The 15,235-nt window shown below is 38.7% G+C and overlaps 1 protein-coding gene across 2 annotated transcripts in view; it reads left to right on the top strand.

The window, feature by feature from the left end:
• The first annotated feature begins 1,027 nt into the window (after positions 1 to 1,027).
• Positions 1,028 to 15,235, top strand: part of LOC105934243 (solute carrier family 41 member 1) — a 48,730-nt gene continuing 34,522 nt past the window's right edge. Inside the window, exons 1-2 of one of the 2 annotated variants that reach the window (XM_021322374.2) lie at positions 1,028 to 1,243; positions 5,342 to 5,688. In XM_021322374.2, coding sequence (XP_021178049.2) covers positions 5,386 to 5,688 — 303 coding nt within the window. In that variant the 5' untranslated portion in view covers positions 1,028 to 1,243; positions 5,342 to 5,385. Of the gene's footprint in view, positions 1,244 to 3,689; positions 3,848 to 5,341; positions 5,689 to 15,235 lie in introns of those variants that run through there. The other variant, XM_021322375.2, reaches the window with a different exon arrangement.

The raw sequence follows: 15,235 nt of genomic DNA on the forward strand, positions 1-15,235 counted from the left end.
TATATATATATATATATATATATATATATATATATATATATATATTTTTTTTTTTTTTTTTTTTTTTTTTTTTAAAGTTGAACTTTTGGTAAAAAGTTGGTTGAATGAAGGGTCGAGATGGAATTCAGTGTTTGTGTGTTCTTTATCTAAAAACAAGTCATTTAAAATGCATGTTTAGAATATTTTTTTATATTTATTGATTATAGATAAATAGTATTTCTGTTTTGTCAATATGCTTTTTTTTCTATATTGTCCAGCTGTGGTTACAAGAATGTGAAGCTGCCTGGTCTTCACATTTAACATGGATTTCGAACTTCTTTCCAACAGTTCTCGTCTTTTCTTTCTTTCTCATGTTGAAACATGGCCATAGTGGAAGGATTATTAGTCTCTTTAGTGGGTTCAAATACTGTCTTTGTAAAAAAAAAACAAAAAAAAAAAAACAAACATCAAATCTTTCTGTTTTCACAAACGTATGCACTGATTGCACGTTTAAGTCATGTAGGTGTAGATTAAATAATCACTTTTAACCAGTTCCTGCAAAGTGGCACTAGAGTGGACAGCAGTTCAGTGTGTTTTCTTATAAATGAGTGGGTTTGACGGTATACTTCTATACAAATCGCCATGCTGGTGTCTCACTTTGTTACAATGCTGCCTGTATTGTAGTGAAAAACCTCTTGAAACAAACGAACAAGAACTTGGCAGTCTTTCAATAGTGTGAGAGCCTGACAGGGGCTTGTGTCTCCCAGAAAAGAAAGTATAGGCATAGGCTGTGCTGGATCCTAATTTATCCATGAAAGGGTCAATAGAATTCCCTTGCGGGAGAAATGAAATATTGTTTCAATGAGGTTTTAGATTTCAACAAACTCCAAATCAGACACTTGGTGTGGTGAAGTTTTAATGGATGAAACTGAAATATTCCAGCTGCCTTCTGTCGTCAGCCTGTATTCAAGAGATGGAAGGAGACAGCAGGGCAGGGGGATAACCTTATCTGCTAATGCCATGTAATTTAAGACGGTGCCCCGTGATGCATGCGCACTGGCTCATACGCTGCATATGCACACATGAGGGGCCTAATGTACAAACGTATATGAGAAAATGGCACTCAGATCACACAGATAGCCTTCATTTAGATAGAGGAACATACACACAGAGCATAGCAGGCGTACAGAGTCATTTCTGAGAGATTGGACCCACCTTGGCTTTTCACAGACTCAGCTTGACGAGCTAAGGCTGAAGACAAAAGGTAAGACTGATCAATTAAACCAGCATTGCTTTTACTTAAGCAAAGCCGTATCAGTGATTTCAGTGTTTGGAGGTTTGTCTCCGTTTCTTCCTGGTCAGAGACAGAAGTAGTGGAAGCGTAAGGCATCCGTAGTTCAAAGCATGAGCTAACGTCTAAGACCAGTGACACTGCAGCAAGCGTGGTTAGGCAGCAACGCATACCACATGTCATAGGAGATTTTTTACATTGCTGTTCCTGCTGATATGTTTAGTGGTTTGCATGTGTTGGAGCTACCTGTCAACTCAGATCCCTTGCAAAAAGTTTACAATAAAGTTGTCTGTGTTGCTATAATTTTTTGACATGGAAACATTTTGACACCTGTGTGCCAAGGGAGCTTTGGTGCTTAAAGTGACAGCAGTGTTGTCACTAGATTACTCTAAGCAATGCCTGAAAATGTTTGTTTAAAGTTTTATTTATTGAATGTTTAGGTAATATATTCCCACAGCGTGATGCTGCCACTGATGGGCAGTGTTGGGTTTCTTTTCACTGTTCAACAGCTGTGTTTTCATGACGCTCCTTGTTCTCTAATGTCGTCGAACAAGCCTCTGAGGACTTCGCAGAACAGCTGGATTAATCCAATATAAAGGGGTAACAGAATAAAGGGGGTTTTATGCACAGCTTTTATGTGTATTTTTTTCTGTACTGTAAACATTTTTTAAAACCATTGATCCTCTGGTTTCTATTCCATAATGTTATACTCTATATTGACTTGCAAAAGCATTACATGTCGACTTCTTCATTTAAAACAGTGTTTTGTTGGCATTTTTTAAAGTAGGCTACAGCTGTGCTTTTATCACTCATTGTGGTTGAGGTACACGTACGTTCTTGGACTGAAGCAAACTATTTAGTCAAAGACCTCTTTTGGCAGAACATTCCCCCTGTATGGCAATTCGTTAGCCCATATAATCAAGCCACCTTTTGCAGCCTTTGCATTTTTTAAGATAATAGTTGCAGAATGTATCACAGTAACATATATATATATATATATATATATATATATATATATATATATATATATATATATATATATATATATAATGGACTGAGTCATATCTCAAATTAAATCTATGTAATTTAAAATTATTTACCAGGCATTGTAATGCTTAATCTTTTCATTGAAACTAAGAACTAAGATACCCTTAAAAAAGTGTCCAACTAGTTTAGAAGGTAATCGGTAGAGATTAATAGTTTTCTAGATATAAATAGATTAACTTATCCTAATTGGGAAAAAAAATGTAATTAAAATTACTTTGAAAAAAAAGTACCTTTGCCAGTTACATGCATTAAGCTCCAAATCTCCATGCATAGAATGAAGATTGGATATCTAAAATAGGGTAAGTATCTGTGCAGTATGTGTCAAAATATTAGATTTTTTTATTTCAATTGCAGCTCACACAAACAATGTCTGACTGCCTTCTGCCACCTCATGGTACGCTGCACAGTAATCAGTTTGTTCACTGGTCCATTTCCAAGGATCACTGCTTCAAATAAAATCAACTATGGCTCCAGCAGGATGTCACATATGTGCAGCAGAAGCCTCAGCTGATTTACCAAAATATACCGTTCAGAATATGAGTATAGCTATAGTGTATGTCCTTGGCTATGGTTTTCATTTCACCTTATTTGCTATAAAATATGCTTGACACAATGTATAGAATGCGATAAGCAATTATCCTTCCTTTTGCCAAGGTATACAATAGATTTTTACAAATCTAAAGGTTGGGCATGCCTATTTTTTACCAACTGCTATAATTTGTAACATTGAAAAACATATTCTAGATTTTATGAACTGAAAAATGAACTGGACAAACAGCAATACGATTGTATGTCTAAAATTTCAAGATCTGCAAGAAATAATTCTCTGTCAGTTATCCTCAAAGCTCATGCTTGCCAGAAAAAAAACGTTTCAGTGGACGAATAGAGCAGAAATCACAGTACATGATGATGAGGGGAAAAATAGACCTGTTATTGTTGTTTTTACAAATGCCATTTTTCGTATGGTTGCAATTGTGATTTTGAGAAGGGAGCTTAATGTATGCATTAATTAGTCCAAAGAAGCTGTTATAACTGTAGATTAGATAAAATAAGAGTAGAATATTATTTGTCCATATAGTGGGGAGACCCAGCGCATTAAAGAAAACAATATCTAGTATAATAGAGTAGAAGTCAAAATTATGTAGAGTTGCCCAACCAATCCAAAAGTGTATTTTAAATTTTACAAGTGAAGTTTGTTGTGTGTAATTTGTTTGGATTTTGTATTCGCGTTTGCGCAAATGTGATAATATGACAATACAGCTTGCCATACACAAGCTGACACGCTGACTACACACGTTGCCCAGCAATTTTTCACTCGAAATCTCCTCCAATCAGTGAGCGCCAGGCTGCCGGACCATGGTTACCGTGACAGCTGTATTATGGGATGTACACATGGCAGCTTCCTTCCAGTTAAGGAATGCAGGGAAACAGAAAACACTCACGCTGGGATATTGCTGGGATATTAAAGATTCGCGGTGCTGCGGATGAATTCGGACTCCGTGGGAGAGTGCTGGGACTCCGTGTGGACAAGTGTGTGTACTGTACTACTGCTTCACTTCCGCTTTTCAGCCCATTCAGGCTGTTGGAAAGAGGCAACAATGAATGAATCTGGCACTACTAGCGTTAACGTAGAACAAACTAAGAGCAGGTTTAGTTTAGGGTTTAAGACATGGACTTGAAACATTGATGAAGTCCTCAGATTCTAGGTAATCTCGCGTGATAAACGTCCGAGTTTGTTAAAATGCAGTATTTTGTCAGGTTTTTCCCGCAAGCAAAAACAGGAACTTTATAGAACTTTTTTAAGTCAAATACATGAAATGTGTGATAATAAAATGCAATGCAGTATATATTATAACAGAATTACCTTTGCAAAACGTAAACATTTTTAAAATACTTGCAACAATGGGGGAAAGATGAACTTTTCCATAACTGATGCATTAATAGGGAAAAACATGCACATCATTTATTTTATTATAGAAACACCTAGTTGCAATAACTGAAAACTTTTTTAGTTTTTTTTTACTTTGATCCCCTGCTTCATGGGTCTGCCACAGCATCTCAACCAGCCTGACGGCCGGACTTTGACTGGGCCCTTGCTAAGCTTAGTTCTCTTTTGCATCTAAATTGATGCACCAATCATGTTTTTGTTTGTTTGTTTGTTTGTTTTTGGTTAAGTACCTTATTTTTCCTTATGATTTTGACAATAGTTAGCTTTGACTGTCTTCAACAGAGGTATAGTATTTGAAACCAACGGCAACAGAATGTAGAGCTATTAGGGCAATTTAACCAATTAATTTAAATGTACAACTTTTTAAGGTTTAACTTTTGGAAAATCTGGATTTTATTGTGCCAATCCACTCATTGGGCTTCCATCAAGAGAATAGCATATTATGGTATTTTACCACAATACAAGACACTTTTAAATTAGTTTTTTACTCATTGTTTGAAGTTAGTTTGAAGTTAAACAGGTAAACTGAAGCGTGTTGTCAGTTCATTGTGTAATACCACTAGCAGGAATAATTTTGTTATATTTTCATTGTTTATAATGGCGGAGCCTGCCTTCTTGTTTAATAAGCATGTTTCACAGCTTGTATATAGTTGCACTTTGATTCAGGTCAACTCCCAGATGAAATGGTTAACTTAAAAGCAATTTTTTTAAAACCCAATTTATATATATATATATATATATATATATATATATATATATATATATATATATATATATATATATATATATATATATATATATATATATATATTTCTTTAATTTGTTTTTGTGAAACGAAAATAAGTAAGAAAAAAATCAATTAATCAGATTTGGTATAATAAAATCTATTCCAAAATGAAGCAGGAAGCATTGACCTTGATTAAGATTAACAGACTGAGGGATCGTAGTCCTGGTGCACTTTTTTTTGCTTTTCCATTTTTCTATCATATAGTCATGAAGCATTTGTTGGAAGAAACTAACTTTTTAATCAACCGTCTCTTTGACACTGACATCTCATTGTATCCTGTATCCTTTAGATTAAATCAACCCAACACGCCTTGTGAAAACCAGCCCAGCCGCCATGCCCGGTGACGAGAAACCACAACAGGCCCGGCACAGGAAGAAGAACAAAAAGTCTCGCTCCAAGGGGAAGAGTCCTGGTGGGAGTCCCAGTGCTCATCTTCAAGACCTTTTAGACGCACAAGATGATCTCTTATCATCCAGTCTTCTCCAGCCTCCTCCTAAAAAGCTGCCAGAGGAGAGGCCTAAAGTTGCCAAAGTGGAGGAGGAGTCAGCCCTAGCGATCTGTCTTCAGGTCCTTTTCCCCTACCTGCTGGCTGGGATGGGGATGGTGCTGGCTGGGATGGTGCTGGACAATGTACAGGTTAGTTTATCAACCATGCAAGTTAATCACAATGGATACTGAATTGCAGCATGTAGCACTAATACTGCAGTTTGATGGGGTTTCTTTAAGTCTTGCAGCCCTATTTTGATGTTAGACCACTTTATAAATTGTAATGTCTGTTAATGAAATAGCTCTCCCACCCCATGCATGGAGCTGTTGCAGAGGTGGAGAACTCTTTCACTGACAGACAGCTGCATCCTAGATGCTCAAAGTAGCGCTTCCACAGGTTCTTCATCCCAGCTGCTGTTAGTCTCTATAATCTCTGCTGCTCAAAATGGACTCAATAAGTGTCATGTAACAACATGCTAATTGTTCTGAGGGTTCTTGATCTGATCAAGCATCATGTACACTGTCTCTCAGATGCTGGTGTCCATTTGCACATGATTTAGCTTCACTGTGGTGTTGTCTAGTACAATAATGCATATTGCATACTTTCTCACATTGTTCTGTAAATGGAGTTGCTGTCTTTCTTCTTTTTGACTTCAGTATTGCATTTCTTACAAATGTTTACAATTTCTTACAGTAGTTTCCACGTGAATATGCTATTTTATCAATTAATAAACACACTTTCTTTTTCACTGTTTCTGATAGGTTCATTCTCTTCTGCTTTACAACTTAGCTTTAGATAAGCTTTTGTATTCATATTTCTTAAGCTAGTGCGTAACTATGGTCTATCCTGTCTATGTGTTTTTGTCACTGTCATGCTCAAATTTCCTCATTGTGGAACTATAAAGGTATTTATATTACTATAATACCCCCCTTTTTTGTAAAAGCAGCCAAATGTCATGGTTTTTACGAGACATAAACTAAATACCTCTACTGGTAACTGAAATCTGACAACTTTTAGGGACCTCTGTTCTCTGTTCCCATCTCTCTTGGTCTTTTTTTTCAGAAATTCTTTGGTTTTATGGTCTAACAACTGAACCTGGTTTGGGGTCGGTCTATGCCTCAAGTGGAGGACTAGAATTATCTTGGTGTCTTGGTCACGAGTGATGGGAAGAGGGAATGGAAGATAGGCAGACGGATTGAGGTTGCATCTCCAATTAATGGGGTCACTGCTCCAGTCTGTTGTGGTGAGGGAAGGGCTGAGCCAAAGAGAAAACGTCTCGATTTAGCAGTCCCTCTATGTTCTCACCCTCACCTGTGGTCATGGGTCATGGCTGAAAGTAATAGATCCGAAATACAAGCAGCCGAAATGAACTTCCTTTGGATGGTGACAGGGCTCAGCCTTAGAAACAGGGTCAGGTGAGGAGCTCAAAGTAGAGCTGCTGCTTCTGTGCATCGAAAGGAGTCAGTTGAGGTGGTTTGGACATCGACCCACCTTTGGGTCGATGTCTGTGCTGGGAAAACCCCCAGCACAGTTTATTGTGAAGAGACTGTGGGATCTTAGAGTGGGGTCGGAGGTTTGGGTATTGTTATATTATTAATGTCTCTGAGTGGCGACTGGCCGGAAACTCAAAGATCCAATATTTTTCTGATAAGTACATGCGCCATATCCAAGCACTACTAGATTCTTCTGAGAAAGTTAATGAAAGTGAAAGCTGTTACTGACTGAGGACTGAGAAGTTAGCAAATTTAAAATACCAGAAAGGTGATTAAAGTCTAAGGCAAAGACAGATAAAAGAGGTTGTTTAAAAGGAAACTAAATTTTACAGATTAATGTTGATTGTTTAGTGAGGTTGCCACCCTAGCAGCCTATACTTGGATGGATACTCGTAATTTTATTCCTTCCCCATTTCATACTTCAGCAATTTTGCTTGTTTCACACTTGATTTTATCAGGTATGAAAAGGGCCCCCCTGCCACATGACATCCATTCATACCCACTGAAATTCTGGACGGTGACAAAAAAAACATTTGGAACGCTGTCAATTATAGTTACCAGGCATCAGGTCATTTACTTTATGAAAACTGGAGTTTGGAAATCAACCACAAATTTCTGATTGCTGCATCTGTCATGACTTGTGTTGTTCTGCAGGTTGTGGCGTAGGCTACTATAGTTTCTCATAGTCACAAGTTGCTTTTTAGTGTTAAGTCAGCCATTTAATGCTGATGGAGAGATGCCAACAGGTAAAATGGATCCATTGGTATTCATTTCGTCTGCTGATTGATGCTTCTGAGTTGCAAAGCCTCAGTGCCTCATGGGTCTGTTTAAGACCATGAAAAGGCCCACAGATATCTAAATTACGAGTTCTGGCAGAAATTGCTTTCATTTGGTTCCACAATCATGTGGCACGCTACAGTAGTAATCAATTATTTTCTGTCCAAGACTGGCCACAGCTCAGTTCTTCAGCCGCAGAAGCACATGTCTAGTTCACTAATCATAGGCAGAAAAAGTAAAAGAAAATACAAGACAGAAGGGTTTTCCCTTAAGCCTCCTGTTTGAGTCATCATTGGAATAATATTAAACGAACCTGAAAATCTTAGTAAGCATTGCTCTTGTATAAATGTAAAAGTTTACTCTTTCGTTTAATTCTAAGATTCACAGGCTTGTCTTATCAGAGCTACAGTGCACCTCAAAAGTATTCACACCCCTTCATATCTTTTTAGACCAGTAATGCATACCTCAGCCGAAGGAGCTGTGGTGGAATGTTATGGAACAGCACAGCTTTTCAATGAATGCTTTCCATAATGTCTTACGGATCATCAACATGTCTGTTTTGTTTAAATATGAGACATGCTTTATGCTCTTGCTCTTGTCAGCAGTGGTTGTGACTGGATTTTTCCTATGAATACCATTGAACCCAGTCTATTTGTCATTGTGGATTGATGGACTCTAAACTTAACTGAGGAAAGTGAGAACTGTACAGCTTTAGATGTATCTCTGGGTTCTTTATGACCTCCTGAATGAGACGTCAATTTGCTCTTGGAGTAATCTTGGTAGGCTAGCTCCAGGGAAGGTTCACCAATGCTCCATGTTGTCTCTGCTAATATTGGTTCTTCTCACTGTGGTTCTCTGGAGTCGTAAAGCTGTAAAAATAGTTTTGTTACCATTTCCAGACTAATAGGTATCAGGACTCAGCTTAAAAAACTGAAATATTATGGCTACGGTGTTTGGTTACAGACTATATGCAGAGAAGCACAGGCAGTGAAGGAGGATAATGTGGTGCAGTGCAACCCTTCCTTTTCCAGGCAGCCCTTTAACTTTGTTACAAGTTCCGCTGCTGGGATAAAAGCCAGTTCCTTTTCATTGACTTCCTAGAACGAATGACCGAGCGGAATACAGACACACAGCAGCTCCGCCATGAACAGCTTGTGTTAGATCGGCTTTGATAGGATTATTTTCCTGTGTAACATTAAAAAACAAGTCCTCCGTGGTCTTTTTCTCTGGGTTTTTTATTTGTCTCTGGGTTTTTTATTTGTTGTGCTGCTTGTGTCATGAGGACCTACAGCTCATGGCTCAATGCATGATATAATCTCCTAACAGGTTTTCTTCCAGGACTGTCCTCTATTTAGCCCCATCCTTCTTCCCATTAAGTCAGACCAGCTTCCCGGTCCCAGCTGAGGAAAGCAATGAGAATAAGAACAGTGTTATTGAAATCCACAATGCAGTACATTGCAACTAGATTAGCTTTGCTACTCGATAAATTCATCACTAGCTAACACAATATCACAAAGCAGAGTCACACGGTCAGTAACACGTAGAATGACAAATCAAACGTGTTGAGGAGCTTATGTGATAGTGGAGCGGCTGCATTTAAACAGCGGAGAGCAGAAAGTAAGGACAATTTGTCAGTTGTTTCTTTGTTGTGATAATGTTTCTAATCAATAAATCTTGTACCATTGAAAAGCCTGTTTATTTCCCTTTAAACGGTGCCACAACTGTAAGGAATTCTCTGGCTTGAGCAGTATAGTTGAAAGTGTGGGTCATGCCTGTGGAAGATTAGTAAAATCTTCAATGCCAATCCCAAACAGCTCACTATTGACTCCTGTTTGGTGTTGTTCATAGATAGGATGATTTTATTTTCAGGAAACCATACCGGTAAAATCCCCTCAAACTGGTCACCAGCCTGATTACACACCGCTGTGGGGTGCCATCCTATTCCTCAACCAGCATTCGCTGAAAGTCGACTAGTGGGGTTTGTTTTGGTCATTATGTCACAAGCCACACACTGAGGCCAGGCAATGGGGGGTGCAGGGGGGCTGATTCATCTTCTCTCAGAAATTCTAGAGGTAGCCCCTCTCTGTAGGGGCAAGCTTTGACATTTTGGAGGATACTGTTTGGTCCCTTGGAGGGCAGATATGGTAGTGCCACTGGTTGCAACATCGGAAAATGTATTCCCAAGAAACGTTGTAATCAGCAAAGAAAACATATTGACTAAAGACATACAGGGCCTGTGCCGATCAGAATAAAAATAAATAAAAGTTACAAACACTACTTCAACCAAGTAGGATTCTGATTCTAGGGAGTCACAATTTCCTAACCTCATATTTGTTGGCATAGATGCAACTTTCATATGACATCCCACATTTATTTATGACCCCAAAAGTTTAATATCTAATGTGTTTTTATGTTTTTGCCCTGTCCTTTTTTTTAAAAACTCAGGCAGCATGACACAGCCAGTTATTGTTTTTGCTATAAAGACATCATAAAAACATCTGTTGGATTTAATAGACCACTTGAGATACCATCATCGTTACTCCTTGTTAGTAAAAGGATAATGTCGTGTGTAAAGTGCTGTGGCGAAATGAGCTCTAAAATTGTTGTTAGCTGGAAGGCCTCCCAGAAACCAGCATGCAATAAATGCTGTGCTTTGACAAACAAACAACAAAAGAAGTGTTGTCAAACGATTACAGCAGACCGAGTGTTGGAGAGCCAACGACTTTGTCCATTACTGTGGCTTAATTGCATGTGGATTACAAAAGTGAGCTGTTGAAGTTGAAAAAGTAGCTTTTTTTCCCGCAACCCTACCATGCATTTAAGGTAACATGTTGCTCTTTAACACTATCTTTTCACGATAGCTGCTTTTGTGGGCTATAAAGCTAAAAATTAATTGACTTGTCTTCATTTGAACATAGAAGGTTCGATGCCTCTGGCTGGTGCACCTCCTTTGTTTCTTTCTTGGTCTACTAGTTTCCAGACTTTGTCCAAAAATCACAACAACTGAAATGTTCTTCCGCTAGAAACTTCTCAAAACCGTGGTTCATTTTGACCGTGTGTAGACTCTTCTCAGCTCAAGCAACTTGACTACTTTTTTACCTTTTTTTTAGGAGGGAGTTCATACACAAATGTATTGTTATACATTGTTATATTGAAGTCCTTTATGCATAATTCCTCTATCCCGTTGATGTATAGCATTAATTTTGTTGGCGACTTGCCAACTGTTACTTTTACATATAAACAAACTGTCTCCAACAGCACAAATACAGATAAAACGTGAGAACAATTAGTTTTAAATTAGATACTTTTGTCATATCAATTTATCTATTAAAGATGTGGGCGAGGTGGACTCCGATTACATATACCAGCATGTTTATCCGTCTTATCACCTCCAATGCTACACATGAAGAATGGAGGTAAAATATAATTGAATTTGCTATTGATCGGGAGCTTTTATGCTTTTAAATTCATGACAGAACATTAGTGATGTATATAACTTTTTTTAAGCAGCCATTTCTTGACTGGAAAGACCAGGGAGTCAAATCAGTTTCAAATCAGTTTATTTGTATAGCACCAATTCACAACACATGTCATGTCAAGGCACTAGTACTTCTATGTGGCAGAAAAGTTAAAGGTTGGTTGCAATAGTAGCTCCTGAAGTTGGTTCATCAAGGAGAGAGACACAGCCAAGCAGATAAACACTGAACCAGCATTCAAGTCTAGGAGACAGCACACAGTCAGTTACAGTAATAGTAAAAGCTCAAGCAATAGTTGTTGTATGTCTGTGAGAGAGACAGAGTTAATCACTGCAAGACATGACCAAGTGCATCTTTCACAGGAGGACATGGGGTCACCAGCAGCAGCTCAGCCAATAACTTCCCCCAGGATGTGTCTCAGCTGAACAAAATAGCAGGCAAGATGTAGCTACTGTTAAGAGAAAAGGCAATAAACAAAACAAAACAAAAAAAACAACAACTATGGAGGGGTTAAACGGTGGTCGAAGGGGACATAACCAAGGAGAACCATCTGGCCGGACTTAATTCCCCCCTGCCGGATCAGACTGTACATTCTAGGCCCCTGTAATACCTTAAGGTTAACCCTCAGAGAAAAGAGGCGAGGAAAGGGAACACAGAAGTAGTGTGATTGATTACAACGAATACTACGCTCAACCCTGAAAGTAACCAAAACCCTTTTCTTAAGCTGGAGCTATATGGTGGAAAACAAGAATGGTGGAGTAAAAAAAACAAAACTAAGAAAAAAGACTTAACCCTGACAGAGGAGGTTGCAGACTGGTCACGCACTTATTGATTATTAGCAATTATAAGAAAACATACCTAAGTTACTTCATTTCAATTCAGTTTATTTATATAGTTTATCATATAATTCATTTTTATCATTATTTCCGAAACCTGAGGTCACATCGGACCTGCTCTTAGAAACGCTGTTTCCAAAGCCGACAATAGGGACTTGTCAAGCAGTGGCGTCAGGATTTTCCACTTAGTCTAAGTAAAAGGAGCACCACCGCAGAGTTTTGTGTGTCTGCTATAAAATCAGATTATTTAACTGCATTAGTCTTGGTCTCTTATTAACTAATTGGGGGGAAAACTTGAAAAAAATCACAGATTGCAAAACTCATTCATGCTTTAACTGCATTTTATACACCACCAGCTGATGCCCCAGGTTAATTTTCGTCTGACTGTTCCATTGTGGATATTTGTTGTTAATTGGGATCAATCCCTGTTCTAGTCTGAAAACACCACCAATGCTGGTTGACAGTGGTGGGCACAGCTAACCAAAAGTTAGCTTTATTAACTCATATTCCACTAACATAAATTTAATATTCCCTACCACTGAATAAGGAAATTAGTGGAAGGTAAGACTAACAAACTGCTGTCACCCAGTCTGTGTCACGCATCTTCAGACAAAGCATGCTGCAAGCACACACAGGGTGCATGATGAACATGTGCAGGGCTGCATGTTTGAAGGGATATTTGTTTTAGTTCAGGATAAATGACTTTAAAATTTGACATTTACACAGCTGTAGGGAACAAATCTTGTCGCCAATGGTGTCTTCTTTTTCGTCATGACAGTTACGTCAACGATAATGTTGCGATACGTGAACATCCATAGTAAGCAAATATCTGGCTGCTGCTACGTCTGCACGTTGTTAGTGGACTTACAATTATTGGAACCCAATATGGTGGAAGCTAACCTTGTCTGCTAGGGATGGGTACTGAATTCGGTACATTCATAGGCACTGATTGAATCTTGTCAGTACCACCGGCTACCAATTCATGTAAAATTAAATGGTACCATGTTTCGGTACCCATAATGCATCATTGTGACATTGAGGCAGTGGACGAGTAGTTGATATTCCATGCGGAACATGAACACAGCATTGCACGCACAAGAGCTTACTGATGTCATTAGCCGCTGGTCCAATAAACAAAGCAAACATGGCTAGAAAGTGGTCGAAAGTATGCCTCCACTTTTAAAGATGTGCTGCAGATTACGATTGCTGCAGTATTTGTGACGCAAAGTGCAAGGTCAGCGACAGGAATACTTCCATTCAGAGGAATCACCTGGTCACTGCTGCCGATTTAGCAAATTTTTGCTATATTTAGTGACTTCTCAGACCCATCCAGCGACCTTTTTTAAAAAAAAGCGACTAGCGAAAAATCTGGCGACTTAATTCTGTTTTTGGTGACTTCCTGTGAAAGTAACAATCGTTCTGCAGTTATTGTCTTCGGAGAGCAGCGAGTGCAGGAGGGGTCTGGCTGCAGACCTGCACTGTCAGGACCCAGACCAGCCAGATTGTCTTGGCGAGTGCTGCTGTGGGAATTCCTTCTTCTCCAACCAGTGTCTCACAGACAGGACAGCTGCTGCAGCTTCATCCTGAAACTCGCCTGTAGTCAACGCAGAGAAGACAGCCTCTCAGTTGTTGAACGTGAAGTTGCTGATTTGGGCTTGTCTGTTGTTTTTCATTTTCCCTTTAGAAAATAAAAATGTGCCAAGGAAACAAAAACTAGCCTAATCAGGTATCAGATCCTGCCCATTTCTGTCCAAATCATAGAGATGGCTGTTTGCATTGGATCAGTAATATCACAAGACCTCAAAGTTCAGCAAACTGTAGTAGAGATTTTGCAGGAGAACTTTTACTTTACAAATGACTGACTTGGCCGATTCACACGGGATTAACAACACAGAAAATCACCGCAAGTATTACAAATTGCATGAGGTCCCTAAGTAAACCTATCCCGTCAAAAAAGGATTTAGGTTTGGTAGAACTGTAGAAATTAAATCCTTTGTGAAACACTGAATTAAATCCCTACTTTAGATGATGAAAAATAATGATTAAATAAGTTAATAATTGTACACATTAATGCACTATTTTCTCAGTGAGCATAGGGGGATTGGAACTCCTGTGCAGCAGTGTGATTTAGAAGAAGTTAAACACAAAAATAATTATTTGTTTCCTATAAATAGCTATGCATTTTTGCATATAGGATTTAAAGGTGCAGCAGCAAAGCAGCAAGTAGCCTTGTCTAGACATGTCCATGTGAAGCTTGGAAATGTCCCCAGGTGTTTAATTATTGTAACAGACACAAATAAGAACTGTATCTAAACTGTAAACTAGCTGCTTCAAAAATAAGGTTCAATACATATAATCAGTTACCAAAACAAACTGCTGCTCTCATACAGACACCTTCAGGCATAAGGTGGGGGATAACTTTACATGGAGACCTTTTATTATTTTGGTCACAATTCTCAATCCACTCCATCAACTGCTAGACATTTCCATTTAGCTAATACTAATTGTTTTGTGGAAGAAAATGTAATTTGATTGCATATATATTGTGGCAAAAGTTAAATTAATATGGATCAAATTATTCCCTGCTTAAGTTATTGAAGTATAATTTTATTTGTCAGACATGTTTTCTCACTATTTTCTTTAAAGTGCTATTGTTAAATTGTATTAAGCCAGTTACTTCACAGTATTTCAGCCAGAATCATTTACTTCAGTTCTGTAATGACCTGAGAAAGTGCTTCTCGAATCACTTTTAGCTTTGCTAAGTTATTGAAATGGGGTCAATGTTTTGCTGTGCAGTGAGTGTGTTCGCTCGGCTCGGCGGTGTGGACCGGGACGCCGTGCACTCCAAGATCCCTGTGTAAGCAGGTGGACGTGAGGTAGAGAAGGAGGAATTAGGAGAGGAAAAAGAATGAGTCACGATACAGAGAGCGAGATGAGAGCAAGGTGGATGAGAGAGAGAGTAATGCAAAGCCATCTGACGTAGAGAGGGGAATGTCACATGGCAAGAAAGGGGAGGACAGTACGCAGACACGCAGTAAGGAATAGAGAGAAGGAGAGCAAAAGGGAAGCCAGTCGTTTCCCTCCTGAGTTTGCACCGTCCAGACAACCCTGCCT

Source organism: Fundulus heteroclitus, chromosome 1, assembly GCF_011125445.2.
Source record: "Fundulus heteroclitus isolate FHET01 chromosome 1, MU-UCD_Fhet_4.1, whole genome shotgun sequence".
Taxonomy (NCBI): Eukaryota; Metazoa; Chordata; class Actinopteri; order Cyprinodontiformes; family Fundulidae; genus Fundulus; species Fundulus heteroclitus.